Source organism: Python bivittatus, unplaced genomic scaffold (assembly GCF_059951505.1).
Source record: "Python bivittatus isolate LINGU-HERP-01145 unplaced genomic scaffold, Pbiv_v1 ctg000330_np1212, whole genome shotgun sequence".
Classification (NCBI taxonomy): Eukaryota; Metazoa; Chordata; class Lepidosauria; order Squamata; family Pythonidae; genus Python; species Python bivittatus.
This window is the reverse complement of record NW_028277058.1, coordinates 45,891,000-45,904,947: the sequence shown is the minus strand read 5'-3', so window position 1 is coordinate 45,904,947 and position 13,948 is coordinate 45,891,000. Positions and strand designations below refer to the sequence as shown.

At 39.7% G+C, this 13,948-nt stretch overlaps 1 protein-coding gene across 1 annotated transcript in view; it reads right to left on the bottom strand.

Moving 5' to 3' along the window:
- Positions 1-13,948, bottom strand: part of DGKI (diacylglycerol kinase iota) — a 184,540-nt gene that overhangs the window by 92,694 nt on the left and 77,898 nt on the right. The window contains exons 18-20 of the mRNA XM_088141517.1: positions 12,048-12,121; positions 8,463-8,574; positions 7,262-7,461 (exon numbers count right to left, since the gene is read on the bottom strand). Coding sequence (XP_087997643.1) covers positions 7,262-7,461; positions 8,463-8,574; positions 12,048-12,121 — 386 coding nt within the window. The remainder of the gene's footprint in view (positions 1-7,261; positions 7,462-8,462; positions 8,575-12,047; positions 12,122-13,948) is intronic.

The following is a 13,948-nucleotide window of genomic DNA, read 5'->3' as shown; positions in this document are numbered from 1 at the left end:
CATACATCACACAAATTCATGACCACAAGATGTGCTAATGGCCACTAACCTGCTGGCTTTCAAAGAGGATGGATAAATTCATGGAAGACACATCTATCGAGGATTATTCAATTTAAGACTCCATATTATCTCCAGATTGGGGGAACATACCTCCAAACACCAGTTGCAGGGGAAGACCGTTAGGAGAAAATATGTCTCCATCTCCCCCTTGCAAACCTCCAAAGGCCACTGTGAGGAACAAATTGCTGAACTAAGATGAGCGTTGGCCTGGTCTAGCAAAGCTTCTCTTACGTTCTCATCATGGGGTCACAGGAGGCTATCACCAATCTCAGATCACTGCAGAGCTTAGGTGTGAAACAGGAGGTTGTCTTTTGATCAGAAAATGCCTTTTTGAGAAGCTGGATACTGATTATATAGCACTTTTCTCTTCAAAGTGCCATTCCAATTATATATCAGATTTGTATCTCCAATCCACCAAAACTGCAGTATTGTCACCACAAAGCCAATTTTCATTTATTTCGTTCATCGCCTTATTTTTCCCCTACTAGAAATACTGGGAAGCAAACGATAACTCATTCTTTTGCTGGGTTAATTCCAGTAAAACCTTGTTACCAAATCAGGAATGATGCAGAAAGGAAATGGATACAAAAGATAAAAGCCATAAACAAATATACTTTTCTTCCTGATATGGATGCAAACAACACTGAGATTGGTGGCACTTAAATCTTTTTCTGGAGTTGCTTCTTACTGTCTTTACAAGAATTGCTTATCAATGGATACACATACACACACTCTTGTAAACACAATTTACATTTTGTAAGAATATCTATGTTAACTGCAGTCCTCAAATTACATGTGGTTTACTAAAAGAGAAAAACTGACTTCTTTAATGTTATGATTCTCTTAGCTATTTTCTTCAAAAAATCATGGCTGTTAAATGCAATTATTTATAGAATTTTATAACCTTCCAGTTTTTAACACTTCTTTCACTTTTTTCTTTCCAGGAAAAAAAAAATCCATTGCAGAGGAATGATAGGCTGGTGCCACAGTGCATTTTGATTAGCAGGGCCAGAAGGAATCCTCTGTCCGAAAATACTTATGGGTGAGACAACATCAGGCTGAAGGAGTTGAGGGGTTTGCAGATGTCTTTAAATTACCCTCCTCCATTTTTCCACCCTTTATTTGAGCACTGACACACAGGCATTGGAAATGCACCCTTTTCCTATTCTAAAGATCCTTAAGACAAATTCTCAAGACAAATGAAAAGATGAATCAGAGACATCTATAGCATCATCTGTTCACATTTATAGCAGCACCAGATTACATGTAAACCATCCATAGTCTGTCCTTTACAGGTTAGGGACAGGATGCACTAACTACGCATGCCAAATTTTAATGAACAGAAATATTCATGCCATTGCAAATTTTGCCAAGCTGATATTATGCAATTCAAGGGGGAAGTAGAATTCCCATGGATCTTCCTCCTGCTCATCCCTAACTTAGCATTGATCTACACTTCCTGCTTGCCCCATCAGGAGGCTGGGCCATCTATTGTTCCAGGAAGCAGGAACAATTGACATTGTTCTCAGCCTGCCCCTGGCTGCTGGGAAGGTGAACTCCATCAGAGTTTTCTTGTTCTACCTCAATAGTTGTATTTTTACCCTTCTATTGGTGTAGGCCTGGTCTCCATTCTATCTTATACAAATGCCTCCATTCCAAATGGCTGGTGTGTGCTCTGACAGGCACGTGTCCCTCCCAACCTCACCCCCAGTCCTCACTTTCTGACTTTGACAGCCATTTTGTGCTGGACTTCTTTGTCTCTTTTTTTTCCTTCCTTCCTTCCTTCCTTCCTTCCTTCCTTCCTTCCTTCCTTCCTTCCTTCCTTCCTTCCTTCCTTCCTTCATCAGTCCTCAAAAGACATCCCACAGAAAGGAAAGCATCTGGAGTTTGCTTCCCTGACATGGGTGGGAAAAGAAAAGCAGAGGAATCCACCAGTCGGGAACCATATTACCTGCCAACAGAGAGAATATCAGGGCATTATTAGGGCCAAGTGGATAAGAGGTTGAAATCCAGAAAGGGATTTTTTAAACTGGCTTCATTTCTGGCTGGTTTATGCATGGGAAGCAAGTAGCTGAAGGCTACAGTGCAGAAAAGCTCATGTTCTTAACTGGAATAGTGACTACTATTATAAGATACATTTTTCGTCCTGAGATATACAAGTTATCCCAATTGGTAGATTTTTCTACCAATTACAGCATCTCTGATTTTGTGTATCACCTCATTTCATCCTTGTAAGGTTTCAGGGACAGTAAGGAAATACTTGGTTGAGCTGAGAGTCTACATATTCATACAGTATTCTTGACAACACTACAGAATTGCCTCCCGTGTCTTCTTCTAAGATGTTTTTCTACTTTCCAATCTAGCCTACTGGCCTGGGATTTCCTATTAGCACCTTGTCCAAGTATTAACCAAGTCCAACTCTAGTTTAAGATTATCCAAAGTTAACTAAGTGCTTCCGTATGCTGCAATACGTCTTAACCATTTTGATAGCCTCATTACTGAGTTACGGAGTACAAAAATCTAGTAACAAACTCTAATATCTTTCACAAGACTATAAAGAGTTTTTTGAAAGCAGAAGGGATACCCTATTAACTTCCATGGAAAGTAATATTCCATACACACAACCCCATTTTGCATTTCAACAAATTATTTGCATTTAGGGCAATTGTTACCAGCATTGAAACTCAGAGAGTTCTGCAATACATTTGTATAAAAGGGAGCTTCCCATGGTTAACCACCAGGAAAAAAAAGTACAATCTTTTCAGAGTCATACCGTGTATGTTAAATGTGGGTTCTTTTCACTAATTAAAAAACACATCATTCAAATATCATTCCGAACTCTTAAAGATTAAACTAATTTGCTTTAGCAATGTTCACATGCCTTTTTTCTTATCTTCCAACAAAGATTTTACAGATGAACTTGGAAGACTGTTTGCAGAAGGAAAATATTTTAACCAAATATTCTAGGTTATGTATTTTCAAGTTCATACTATTCTTGGAGTCTCTTTCTTTTTAAATCTTGCATACTGAATAGGAAAAGAAGCCAAATGTCAGTGCAAGCCATTCATCACTTACATAGAAATATTTAACTTTAAGTTAAACAAGCTGACAATTCTCAATTCTTTGCTCAATATTCCTGCTTATTTTGATATGTCAGTTGACACATGGCCTCCTCCATTAGGATATCCATTGAATCAGGACTCATTATTAATAAAAGTTTCAGGTTTTTCCACTTAAGCATCATTTTGCATCAGATGCTTCTCAGAAGAATTCAATACCATTGGCCATGGTATTCTTCTGAACTGCCTGCAAGGGTTGTGGGTTGGCGGCATTGTTCTTTGATGGTCCTTCTCCTACCCCAGTGTGAAGCTGCAGTTGGTAGTAGTGGAGAACAGTGATCAAGCCCATGATTTTTCTAATGTAGGGTTCCATAGGGCTCAATTATCTTCCCCATATTATTTAGCATCTGTATGAAATAGCAGGGAGAGGTCATCCACTGGTTTTGGAGTGAGGTATCATTAACATTCTTCACCCAATTATATCTCACCATACCAGGCTGAACTGGAGATGCTGTGGAAGTGTTAAATGGGTGCTTGCAGGCTGTAAGGGACTAGACAGGGAGTAAAAAGCTCAGACTAAACTCCAGCAATACAAAGTTGCTGTTTTTCTGTAAATGTCTTCCAAAACTATGGTAGTTTTTTTAGGATCACACTTCCCCAAAAGGCACTGGTCCATGATTTGGATTCATGGATCCACAGCTCCTGTGGATGAAAGCCATGAACAGGGGGGTCTTTGCCCAACTTCAGTTGGTGTGCCAGTTATAGCCCTACCTGGATCAGGAGGTCTGGGCAAAGGTAACTCATTCCCTTATCACAATGCTGGTGGATACTGCAATGCCCTTTAAGTGGGGCTGTCTTTAAAGATGACTTGGAACTATAGCTGACACAAAATGTGGTGGCCAGACCGTTTGAAGTGTAACCCATATTTCGAGGTCACTGTACTGCTTGCTGGTGAGCCTCTGGACTTATGAGAGCAAGTTATCACATACTGTAGTTACAAGCAAATAGCCTGATATCTATTAGTATATTGTCCAAATAAAAGACACATAGAAACTGTCCCATCCTTTCTATTTTTTCTTTTTATTCTTTTATTTTCCTTAGTTTGTATTAGTTTTTATCTTTTCAATTGCAATCTTTAATAAAATCCATCCAACATATGTTTTGAACCAAATCAGCTGAAAGGACCATGGACAATTATCCTGAGACAGACTCATATGTCATAACTCTCGCATTACATCATTTCCCTTCACCAAGAACAAAAACAAAGCAGAAACAGCTGCCAGCATTAATAACTATTTCAGCATCCTTAATTCTAGGTAAAATCAGCAGACTTTGTTAAATACATGGTTCCAGCTACCTGGCTTCCATATTTTGTGATGGTACCAAAATAAAAGTAGAAAGATGCTTCTGTTATGGGACATAGTAGACATCAGGGCCTACAGTGAAACATAGAAATTTTCAGAAGAGTTTGTTTCTTGATAATATGAACTTCCATCCATATTATCTAATAAAAATTTTAAAATCTATAAAGCAGCTTTCCTCATCCTGGTGTTCCCAGATGTGTTCAGAATGCAAGTCCCAGGATTACTATGAGTTGTAATCTCAATGCATCTAGAGGGGTTCAGTTTGGGGAACTCAGTATTAGGTATAATAACTTATAGTACAGTATACATTTACTTTACTAGTGATGTTCTCTGCCCTAGTTGGTATACATATTTGTGTGTCCACCATATTATACTGTTTTTCTAAACTTCCTTATAAAAAGCAGCAGAGAAACCAAACCTTATCCAGACCTCTATTTCTGCCTTGTCCCTACCTTATTATTACTGAATCACCTTAAAAGGTTGTCTTAGAGTTTACAGGAGATAAAAGGTGAAGCATTCTGAAAGCTGTGGCATGATATTACATTCATTTTTGATTGAAGCAGCATAAAAACACTTGCAAATAAAAATATTAATGTAATGATGCTAAATCTTGTCCATTTGAAGCTTCTTGTCCTTGAATTGGTTTTTGAGTAGTTTGGAGTCAACATAAATACTCCCATAAAGGACACAAAGAGAGACCTGAAAAACTCTCAAGACACTTCAGGCAGGAATGGAATAAATTACAGGATTTATTGCTGGGACAAAATTATGCCAAATTTCAAAATCTTTAGAGCTTTCTTTGTAGTAAAAAAAAGTAACAAAAACATCCTGAGAATACTGAACATGGAAAGTAAATTCGTTACAGTTTTAAGTGTAAAGGTTTTCTGGAACATAGAGATCCCTTAGGACTGAATTAACTCAACATCAGAGTTGCTAATGAGCAAGTGTCCTGCAAGAATGCAATTATCTAGCATGCTTTTATGGAAAGAATATATTGTATTTTGTTAAACTCTATATTACAATAGAGTCTGTGAGCTTTTCCACACAGCCTTAAGTAGCCTGACTCCTGTACATAAACCAGCTGGAAATAAGCCAGCTTAACCCTTTCTGGACTCACCCCCTTCCTTTGCTTTGGCTACAGTGATGGGCTGGGGTTCTGTCCCAGCTGTGCTTAACCCCTGCTTACTTGATTCCTCTGATCCTTTATCCTTTCCACAGGCCCCAATAAAGGAAGCACCAATCATTTTCCTTTTGATTGGTGGGTCTTTAAGGATGTGGTTTCCTTTGAGAGATCAAATCAAATCAAATCTTTATTATGATCATAAAGCAGCATAACTTTGACAGACTGTTTGTATCAGCCTCCTCTATTGACTTCACCTTACACCTGATTTCTGCTTATTTGGTGAATCCATCAATGGACAGGGGAGGGGAGGGGAGGGGAGGGGAGGGGAGAGGAGAGGAGAGGAGAGGAGAGGAGAGGAGAGGAGAGGAGAGGAGAGGAGAGGAGAGGAGAGGAGAGGAGAGGAGAGGAAAGGAAAGGAAAGGAAAGGAAAGGAAAGGAAAGGAAAGGAAAGGAAAGGAAAGGAAAGGAAAGGAAAGGAAAGGAAAGGAAAGGAAAGGAAAGGAAAGGAAAGGAAAGGAAAGGAAAGGAAAGGAAAGGAAAGGAAAGGAAGCCATTTATCATTCTTCCTGTCACATGGGTTACAAAGGGAAACTATTGGAACTCTTATCAATTTTATCTGGTTAAAAAAGAAATATACACCATTTCACCATACCATCAATGAACTTTTTTGAAAAAAAGCCCATTTTTCTCCCCAATCCACTGGTGAATTTGTTAAAAAAAGAAAAACCAGTTCCATTGGCCCACTGATGAAACCCTTTAGAAGATTACAGGTGCCTGCCAGCTCAGGAAAAATGGTCATGGAGGATAGCAACCAGGGACCAGAAAGTGGGGGAAGGGTATTCCTGACACAGTCCACTGTAGCCAACTACAGTAGAGTACAATGAAGTGCAGCAGGCAAACCAGAGAGCACCACTTGTGGTAGCACAAGTCAGAAACCTCTATTTTGGATACACAGCAGGAAAAGATGGGCAGAGGTTGGCCCTTCCCCCAGTGGGCTGGAGGTGTACTATATAGAGGATCACATTTTATGTTCCAGTTCTTCAGAACCAGTTAGTGGCTTGTACTTGTGCTGGAGCAACCTACTTGTGCATATCAGCCCTTTGTCTTTTAAATCAAGTGACAGGAAAGTTGTGGTCATGTCCCAGTGTCAATAGTTTATAAGAAGGGCTCTCACATCTGTGGTTTACAAGTGAGTTAGCATCCTGAGCACAAAAGTGGGGTGTACAACAAACACATGTTATTTCATGTAAAGAGACTTGGGCAGGGTTGGGAACTCTCATCCGGCCCAAGAAGGCTAGATGATGTCAGGAAATAGAAATTAAAAGAAGGAGGCTGGTGTAATAGGTTACTATTATAGATTCATTTTCACAAGGTCAGTTCTGACAATTTTGTTACATGGTCTCTTCTCCCTTCAGGGAGGCACAAGGTACTTAACATGGAGCATGGCTCTCATTACAGGAGATAAAACACTTGAGGGAGAAGATTTGAGGAAGAGAGGGGCTTCATTCAAAGTCTCCATACAAAGATATACAGATTCATTATAGGGTTGCTATATCCTTAATTCATTCCTTACTGCTATTGCAGCTTCATCTCACATTTGCGACGTCTCATATTTACATTTTCGCTCTCCCAAAAACTACATGCAGCTAACTTACTCATTGAGCAAAGGCATGGATGTCCTTCTCTTGCTCTTCTGTACCATATTGGCCTGATTCCTAAGGGAGATTCGGATGAGCGATGGAGCCAGCCGACATGGCTCCCCATCCACTTGCATGGGGATAGACTTGTATGTTAGTAGAGTCACTTCCCGACACTGATGCAACCTCTCTCCATGACCTCCCACTTGAAGAGCAGCCTTTCCAAGACATAAAGAAGGAGACAAGAGGGGAGATACTATATACAGATCTTTCTTTCTTTCTTTCTTTCTTTCTTTCTTTCTTTCTTTCTTTCTTTCTTTCTTTCTTTCTTTCTTTCTTTCTTTCTTTCTTTCTCTTTCTTTCTTTCTCTTTCTTTTTTTCCTTCCTTCCCTCCCCTTCCCTCTTCTCCTTCTCCTTCCTTCCTTCTTTCCTTCCCCTTCTCCTTCCTTCCTTCCTTCCTTCCTTCCTTCCTTCCTCCCTTCTCCTTCTCCTTCCTTCCTCTTTCCCTTCCTCCCTCCCTCCCTCCCTCCCTCCTTCCTTCCTTCCTTCCTTCCTTCCTTCCTTCCTTCCTTCCTTCCTTCTTTCTTTCCAAAGCAAAAGAAAGTTTTAAAGGGCTCCTAGATAGGATGTGCAGTTCCTGTACTTATCTCACGTAGAGGATGGCCAAAGTGTGTTGCCAATATCCCAGTGTTCATTACATAGTCATCTTGCCAACAGCCTGCAGCAGGCTGTCTTCAGTTCAATTCCAAGGGAAAATATCATGAGATGAATCCTCCTAAGGGCCTTTTGCACAAGTGTAGGCAGCCAGGAAGACTGCAGAGTGATACTTGATCCATCATTTAAACTGAATCTATGCATGGGAGATATTTTCATGGAAAGAGGGCATACTTTTGAGAAACCATTGCTCCTTGGAGTATTCTGCTCCTCAACTGCCACATTCCAAAATCAGTAAGCAGAGAAGGGAGAAAAATGCCAAGATATGGGAGATGAGAGTAGAGAGAGGAAAGCGTTGCATGCAAACATTTTTTTCAGGCATAGGAGTGGATGGTGGCTAACCATCCTCCATCGTTTCCTTAAAACAGCAAATCTAGCCAATATAGATGCATGCCACATACATAATGATCATTGCCAGTTGCCATTTGTTTCATTTTGTATGATTTTGCTTTTTTGCTCTGATAGCCTGGTAACTGGTATGGGAAGACGTTTATAAAATACCCACCAGGGATGCCATGGTGAATCCAATGACCTCAATGTAACCATCGTCGTGCCTCTGAGGTTCAAATTCTCTATGGTCTCCTGGGTTACCCCAGGGCATTGTGCCAGCACAATACCTATAGAAAGAAGTTGAAACTATAAGGACTTCAATGAACATTCAGCCAATTTTGTCTCTAACAGCAAATTATATAATCAAGGATATACATAGCTTTGTTCTCTACAAATGACTTCTGACAGCTGAAGTTCTTTCTTTCCTTTGAAACAGAGATTGTTTGGGAAAAATTAAGGGTCACTTTTCCATATAACATATATACCTGCCTTTGAGGCAGAGAGTACTTATCCTTGTCTAAACACTGGTTGTCTTAAAAAGTGCAAATAGGGGGGTTTTTTGGTTTTTTTTAAAGATTTTTGTGATTAATTCTCCATTTTGCAAATGTCAGACTTCCTCTTTCCTGTTAACTTGTTGACATCAGTTCAGAATGTAACTGGGATATAGGAAGGATTCTGAGAGTGAAGATCCATTCTTTCAAGGGAGACAGGGATACATGGCACCACAGTTATATTATTTTGATGTAGACAAGTTTGTAAATCCCAGGGCAGGCTCCCTTATGAGACAAAGACTTAACTTTGTTGGACTCTACATTGTGTTGGAAGGGACAGATTGGGCTTGGCCCACCATTCTTGCTGGTGTACCTTCCATTTTGATGTAGTTCTCTGAATCAAATCCAAAAATCTGGGTCAGAAGTATGTGCCTTCAGAAGCATCTACATTAGAGTACATGTTCTGGAGAACTCTACAGTCTGCCAGTTCTTTCAGACTGCTCACCCATTCTGATGACTCACAATGAGAAGTCTTCAGAATAACCTTATCACTACAGGCTAGTATTCTGGGACCTAAAAAATCATTTTTCTCTGACATGATTTCTAGGCTCAAATGCAAGATGACATAGGTGATCTCTATAGACGCTCACTCGTGGTGTCTCATTTTGGGAAAAGAACCTTCCAAGTGAGATACTGAGGTAGAAGAGGTGATAGAGGCAGCAATGATCATGGTCACAGGAACAAGCCTATGTAATCTTGGGCCACACTACTCATAGAGTTACCTTCAGTTTATTACAAAATAGAAGTTTGCAAGTCCCTCAGGTACTGTCAGGAATTTACTTGAGATCAATGGGAAAATCCATGTATTTCTAGAATGTTTTCTTTATTATGTATTAATTAGCCAAGATCCATCCAATTTGAAACTGAGATTTGATGATGGCATGATTCAACTTAGATTTGTGATTTAAGACTCAAAGGTAGAAAGATTCATTCAAACCAGTTCAAGATTTCATTCAATGATTTGCCCATAGGCTGTAACATGGAAGGTCCAAAATGCTGCATATGCTATATTTTGTCAGAATGAGATGAAAGTAGCTAGAATGATAACTTTCAAATGGGCAGCATTTAAAAGACTGAGAGGGCTTCAGTTCAGCTTTCTGACCTTCTGGAGGGCCACTTGAGGTCTTCTGATGATGCTGAGACGTCACTATAAAGAGCCGAAACATTTTTGGCCTGGATTTTGTGGGGATTGACATATAGAAGCAGAAGGGTTTCCTAAGGCATCCCTTAAAAATCATCCAAAAACCTGAACAAATGGCCAAATTACACCACTGAAATCCAGCCATGTTGCTCTCTAATTATGGCAATGTGTACTAGCAATGAGGACACATATAGCGTGCCACCCATGGATTCCTACTTGTTTTTGAAAACATTAACTCTACAAAACTTCAAAGATTTCATAGCTCTGTGTGTGTGTGTGTGTGTGTGTGTGTGTGTGTGTATACATGCATGTCTTTAAGTCACTCTTGAGTCCTGGCAATTAACCAGACATGTATATGCAATTTTCTTGGCAACATTTTCAGAAATGGTTTGCCATTGCCTTCTTCTTCAGGTTCAGAGGGAGAGAAAGTCACCTAACTGGCTTACTGCCTAAGGCAAAACAGGAACTGAATGGACTCCCCATTTGTAGCTGGTGCCTTTAACCAGCCTTTTACAGGGCCAATACAGCACAGATGAAGAAAGATCAGCATAGCCATCTTCAGATGCTCCAATAAAAAGCATGTAGAAATCTTGGGCTGACCCCATTCAACTTAAAAATTAAAAAATCTCAAATACTACTTAAAAAGTCTATTCTTACAAAGTCCAAATCCTTGTTACCTTGCTTTTCTGGCAGGCAGATTTGTGGGCATGATTCATTGACAAGGTTAGCCTCTTCTGGAAATGATGCATTATGGGCTGCTTGTGCAACAATACTTTTTTAAAAATGGGTCAGGAAAGTGTTGTGTTATTAAACTGGACTATATAATACACTATGATATATCCACAATATTCTAACAATAAACACAATATTTCAGATCCACTCATGAAATGAAGAAGTCAACTCTTTTATGGAGTCAGACACGTAGCAGAAAGAAAACAGGATTTTCTTTTTAATTCAGGATAGGGGATTAAAGGTAGGACTGGAAATGCTGAAAAACTGCAGATTTATTGGAGACAGTGCCCATATTACAAGTCCGAAAAACAAACTGAGTGTTAAGGAAGGATAAGGATAAAAGTGTATGGATTTGGAGAAAAGCAGATGATCACACAAGAAGAACAAATCAGATTTTTTAAAAAGCAGCAGAATAAATCTGTTCTCTCTGTGTCTCTTCCCCCCTAAGCTAAGTAAGACCAAGTTCATCCAGGCATGCCACCTTCAGTACACTTCACAAACTGTGTTTTCAAGCTTGATAAAATCACAACAGGGTGATTTGGGCTGCAACACTATCATTATGCAGATTATATTGTTTTCCACTGATTAATCCTAAAGGGGCTATGGAACTCCTAACATATAAATTTTGCTTTATTTATTTGGGGAAAGCTGAAGCTTAAACAAAACAAGATTTGGGTTGGAAAATCTGTTGATCTGAATATAAGGACTGAACTAGTATTGGATAGAATAACAACAACAAAAAACATTTAGGCTTGAAGATTTCTTTGGACACATAACCAATTTTATTTGTTGGCCTTCAACAAATAAACTTTGACCACAGCACTCAAAAATGGCTAGGAAAGATACTGAATTAAATAGCAGGAAGAGAGGGAGAGGGAGAACTAGAAGATGTATTAAAAAGTCAAGGTGATACTAGTGGTCCTCAGACAAACAAGACTAAGCATAGTTTACTTGAGATATTTGGTAGTTTGTGGCATCCAAACTTGAGAGCCAGTTTGGTGTAGTGGTTAAGATGCTGCCCTAGAAACCAGGAGACTGTGAGTTCTAGTCCCACCTTAGTCATGAAAGCCATCTGGGTGATTTTGGGTCAATCACTCTCTCTCTCAGACCAAACCACCTCACAGGGTTGTTGCTGTGAGGAAAATTAGGTGGGAGCATTAGGTCTGTATGCTGCCTTGAGCTGACAAAAAAATAAAGGCAGCATAAATCAAATAAATAAATACATTCAAATGAACCCATACACAAGGGTTTTGTTTGTTTGTTTGTTTGTTTGTTAGTCTTTTGAAACATCTAAAAAAGATTCTGCTCTAAGAGTCCTAGAATAAAAATTCTTTACCTGGGTATGTTTAAAAATACTATACATTGGAATTTCAGCTCCTGAATCTTGGAAGTCAGGTCAGTCCCATCACACTGCCAGAGAGTAAAAGAAAGAAAATGAAAGCAAATATGAACAGGTAAACTTCATAACAGAATAATCAATTGCTGAGAAATGGGATCTTGAAAGTTGAGAATGGAGTGCAGACTTGGAGCAGTGGATATCGAATACAAACCAGAGAACCCTGATGACCACAAATAGGTGCAGAACCTGAGTAGGCTGCAGAGAAAGACTGGGATTATTTGATTGGAATATCTACTCAAGAGGATCTGGCAGGGGGAAGGGTAATTTGGAAGACACCAAGCTGAAGGCTGCTATTCTTGGGAATACAGTTTTCTGTTCCCAAGCATCTTCTATCCCCAGCAGCATGTTTATTGGTATAATAACATCCATTTGGCCAATATATATTCCAGATGCTCTGCAGTGGGGTCATCATGATGTTACCCGAATGAATCATCAGAGTTACCAAGAAGATGAAAGATGTTCTGCCAGGTCTGTGGGACTCAAGGCATAAAAGGAGAGATCCTTTCAGGGACTGATTGAATCACACACCTACAGTGGGTTCATACAACATCCTAAAAACATGGGTTAAAAAAGCACAATTCTTCTGTTCACAGGGCATAAATACCTAAGCAAATCATATTTCTATAATGCTTGACACGATGATTGGCCATGGTACCAAAACAATTGCAGGTTTCCTACAATATGCTGAACCACAAACAATCCAACCTCATTTTACCTTAGTCTAGTCCATTGTATGAACCCAGACTTTAAGTCATGGGATTCTAGGTTCTGTGGCTCAGAAGGATATCCTTCATCACCTAAAAAAGCTCAACCATCTAGAAAAAAAGGCAATTAATCAATTCTTGCCAGAATCAGAACTGGATTGGGACCATTCACACTGAAGCACATTAATAATGCCCACACATTTTCAAAATGCTATTTACAGGTCAATAAAGATGGGTGACTACCTTACCCAACCCACCATATCCTGCTTCTCCTTCTTTATTTTATGTATTACTAGGTGAGACTGCAAAGAAAAAAGATTAGGCCTGCATGAGAAATCTTTCATTTGTCCCACTGAGATGTTTTCTGTCTACCTTACAGTCCTCCCCAGAGTTCTCACTTCAGGCACGACCAGGCTCATATTATCCTACTTCAGACGTATTATGCGAAGACCCAGCTCTCTGGAGAAGGCTCTAATGCTGAGCGACCAGCAGCAAGCTAGATGGACTCAGTTATCCTGGCAATGGGTGCCATTGGAAGAGCTGAAGGACCAGGCTAGGGGCAGATCGTCATGGAGAAAATCTATCTATGTGGTGCCAAGAGTCGAAAATGACTTGATGGCACATCATCAAATCAATCACAGTCTTCTCAGGCCCTTGTCAAAGCAGAAGACATTGCTTTGCAGATCTAGCTCATGTGGAAAAGTCTCTTCCAGCTACTGCAAGTGCCCAAGAAGAAAAATGAAGCAGGTGAAATGAAGTAATGTGAGGACTTTGCTCTCACAAGGGAGGAGCTGGCCTTGCTTTACAAAGCAGATTTGAAGGGTGGTTTCCTCAGTCCTTTCCTGAAGCAAAACCCCACTTAAAGGTCTGCACAGCCTTAATAAATTCCATGTAGACAAACAAATGACAAACTGGGAAACCACAATTATGCCCAGAAAATAAGACACTGTATCCCTTGAAACTATTTCTCTCTCTTAATAATTTATTTTGGTTTAAAGGCATTGGAGCCTTTTTTCTATTAAAAATGGTCAATCCAAAACACCAAACCTGGGACCTTCACTCATGTTAATATGAATGAAAATGTTCCTTAATATTTTTTCTAGGCTTCAGACAAAGTGCCCAAACTGACAGGCC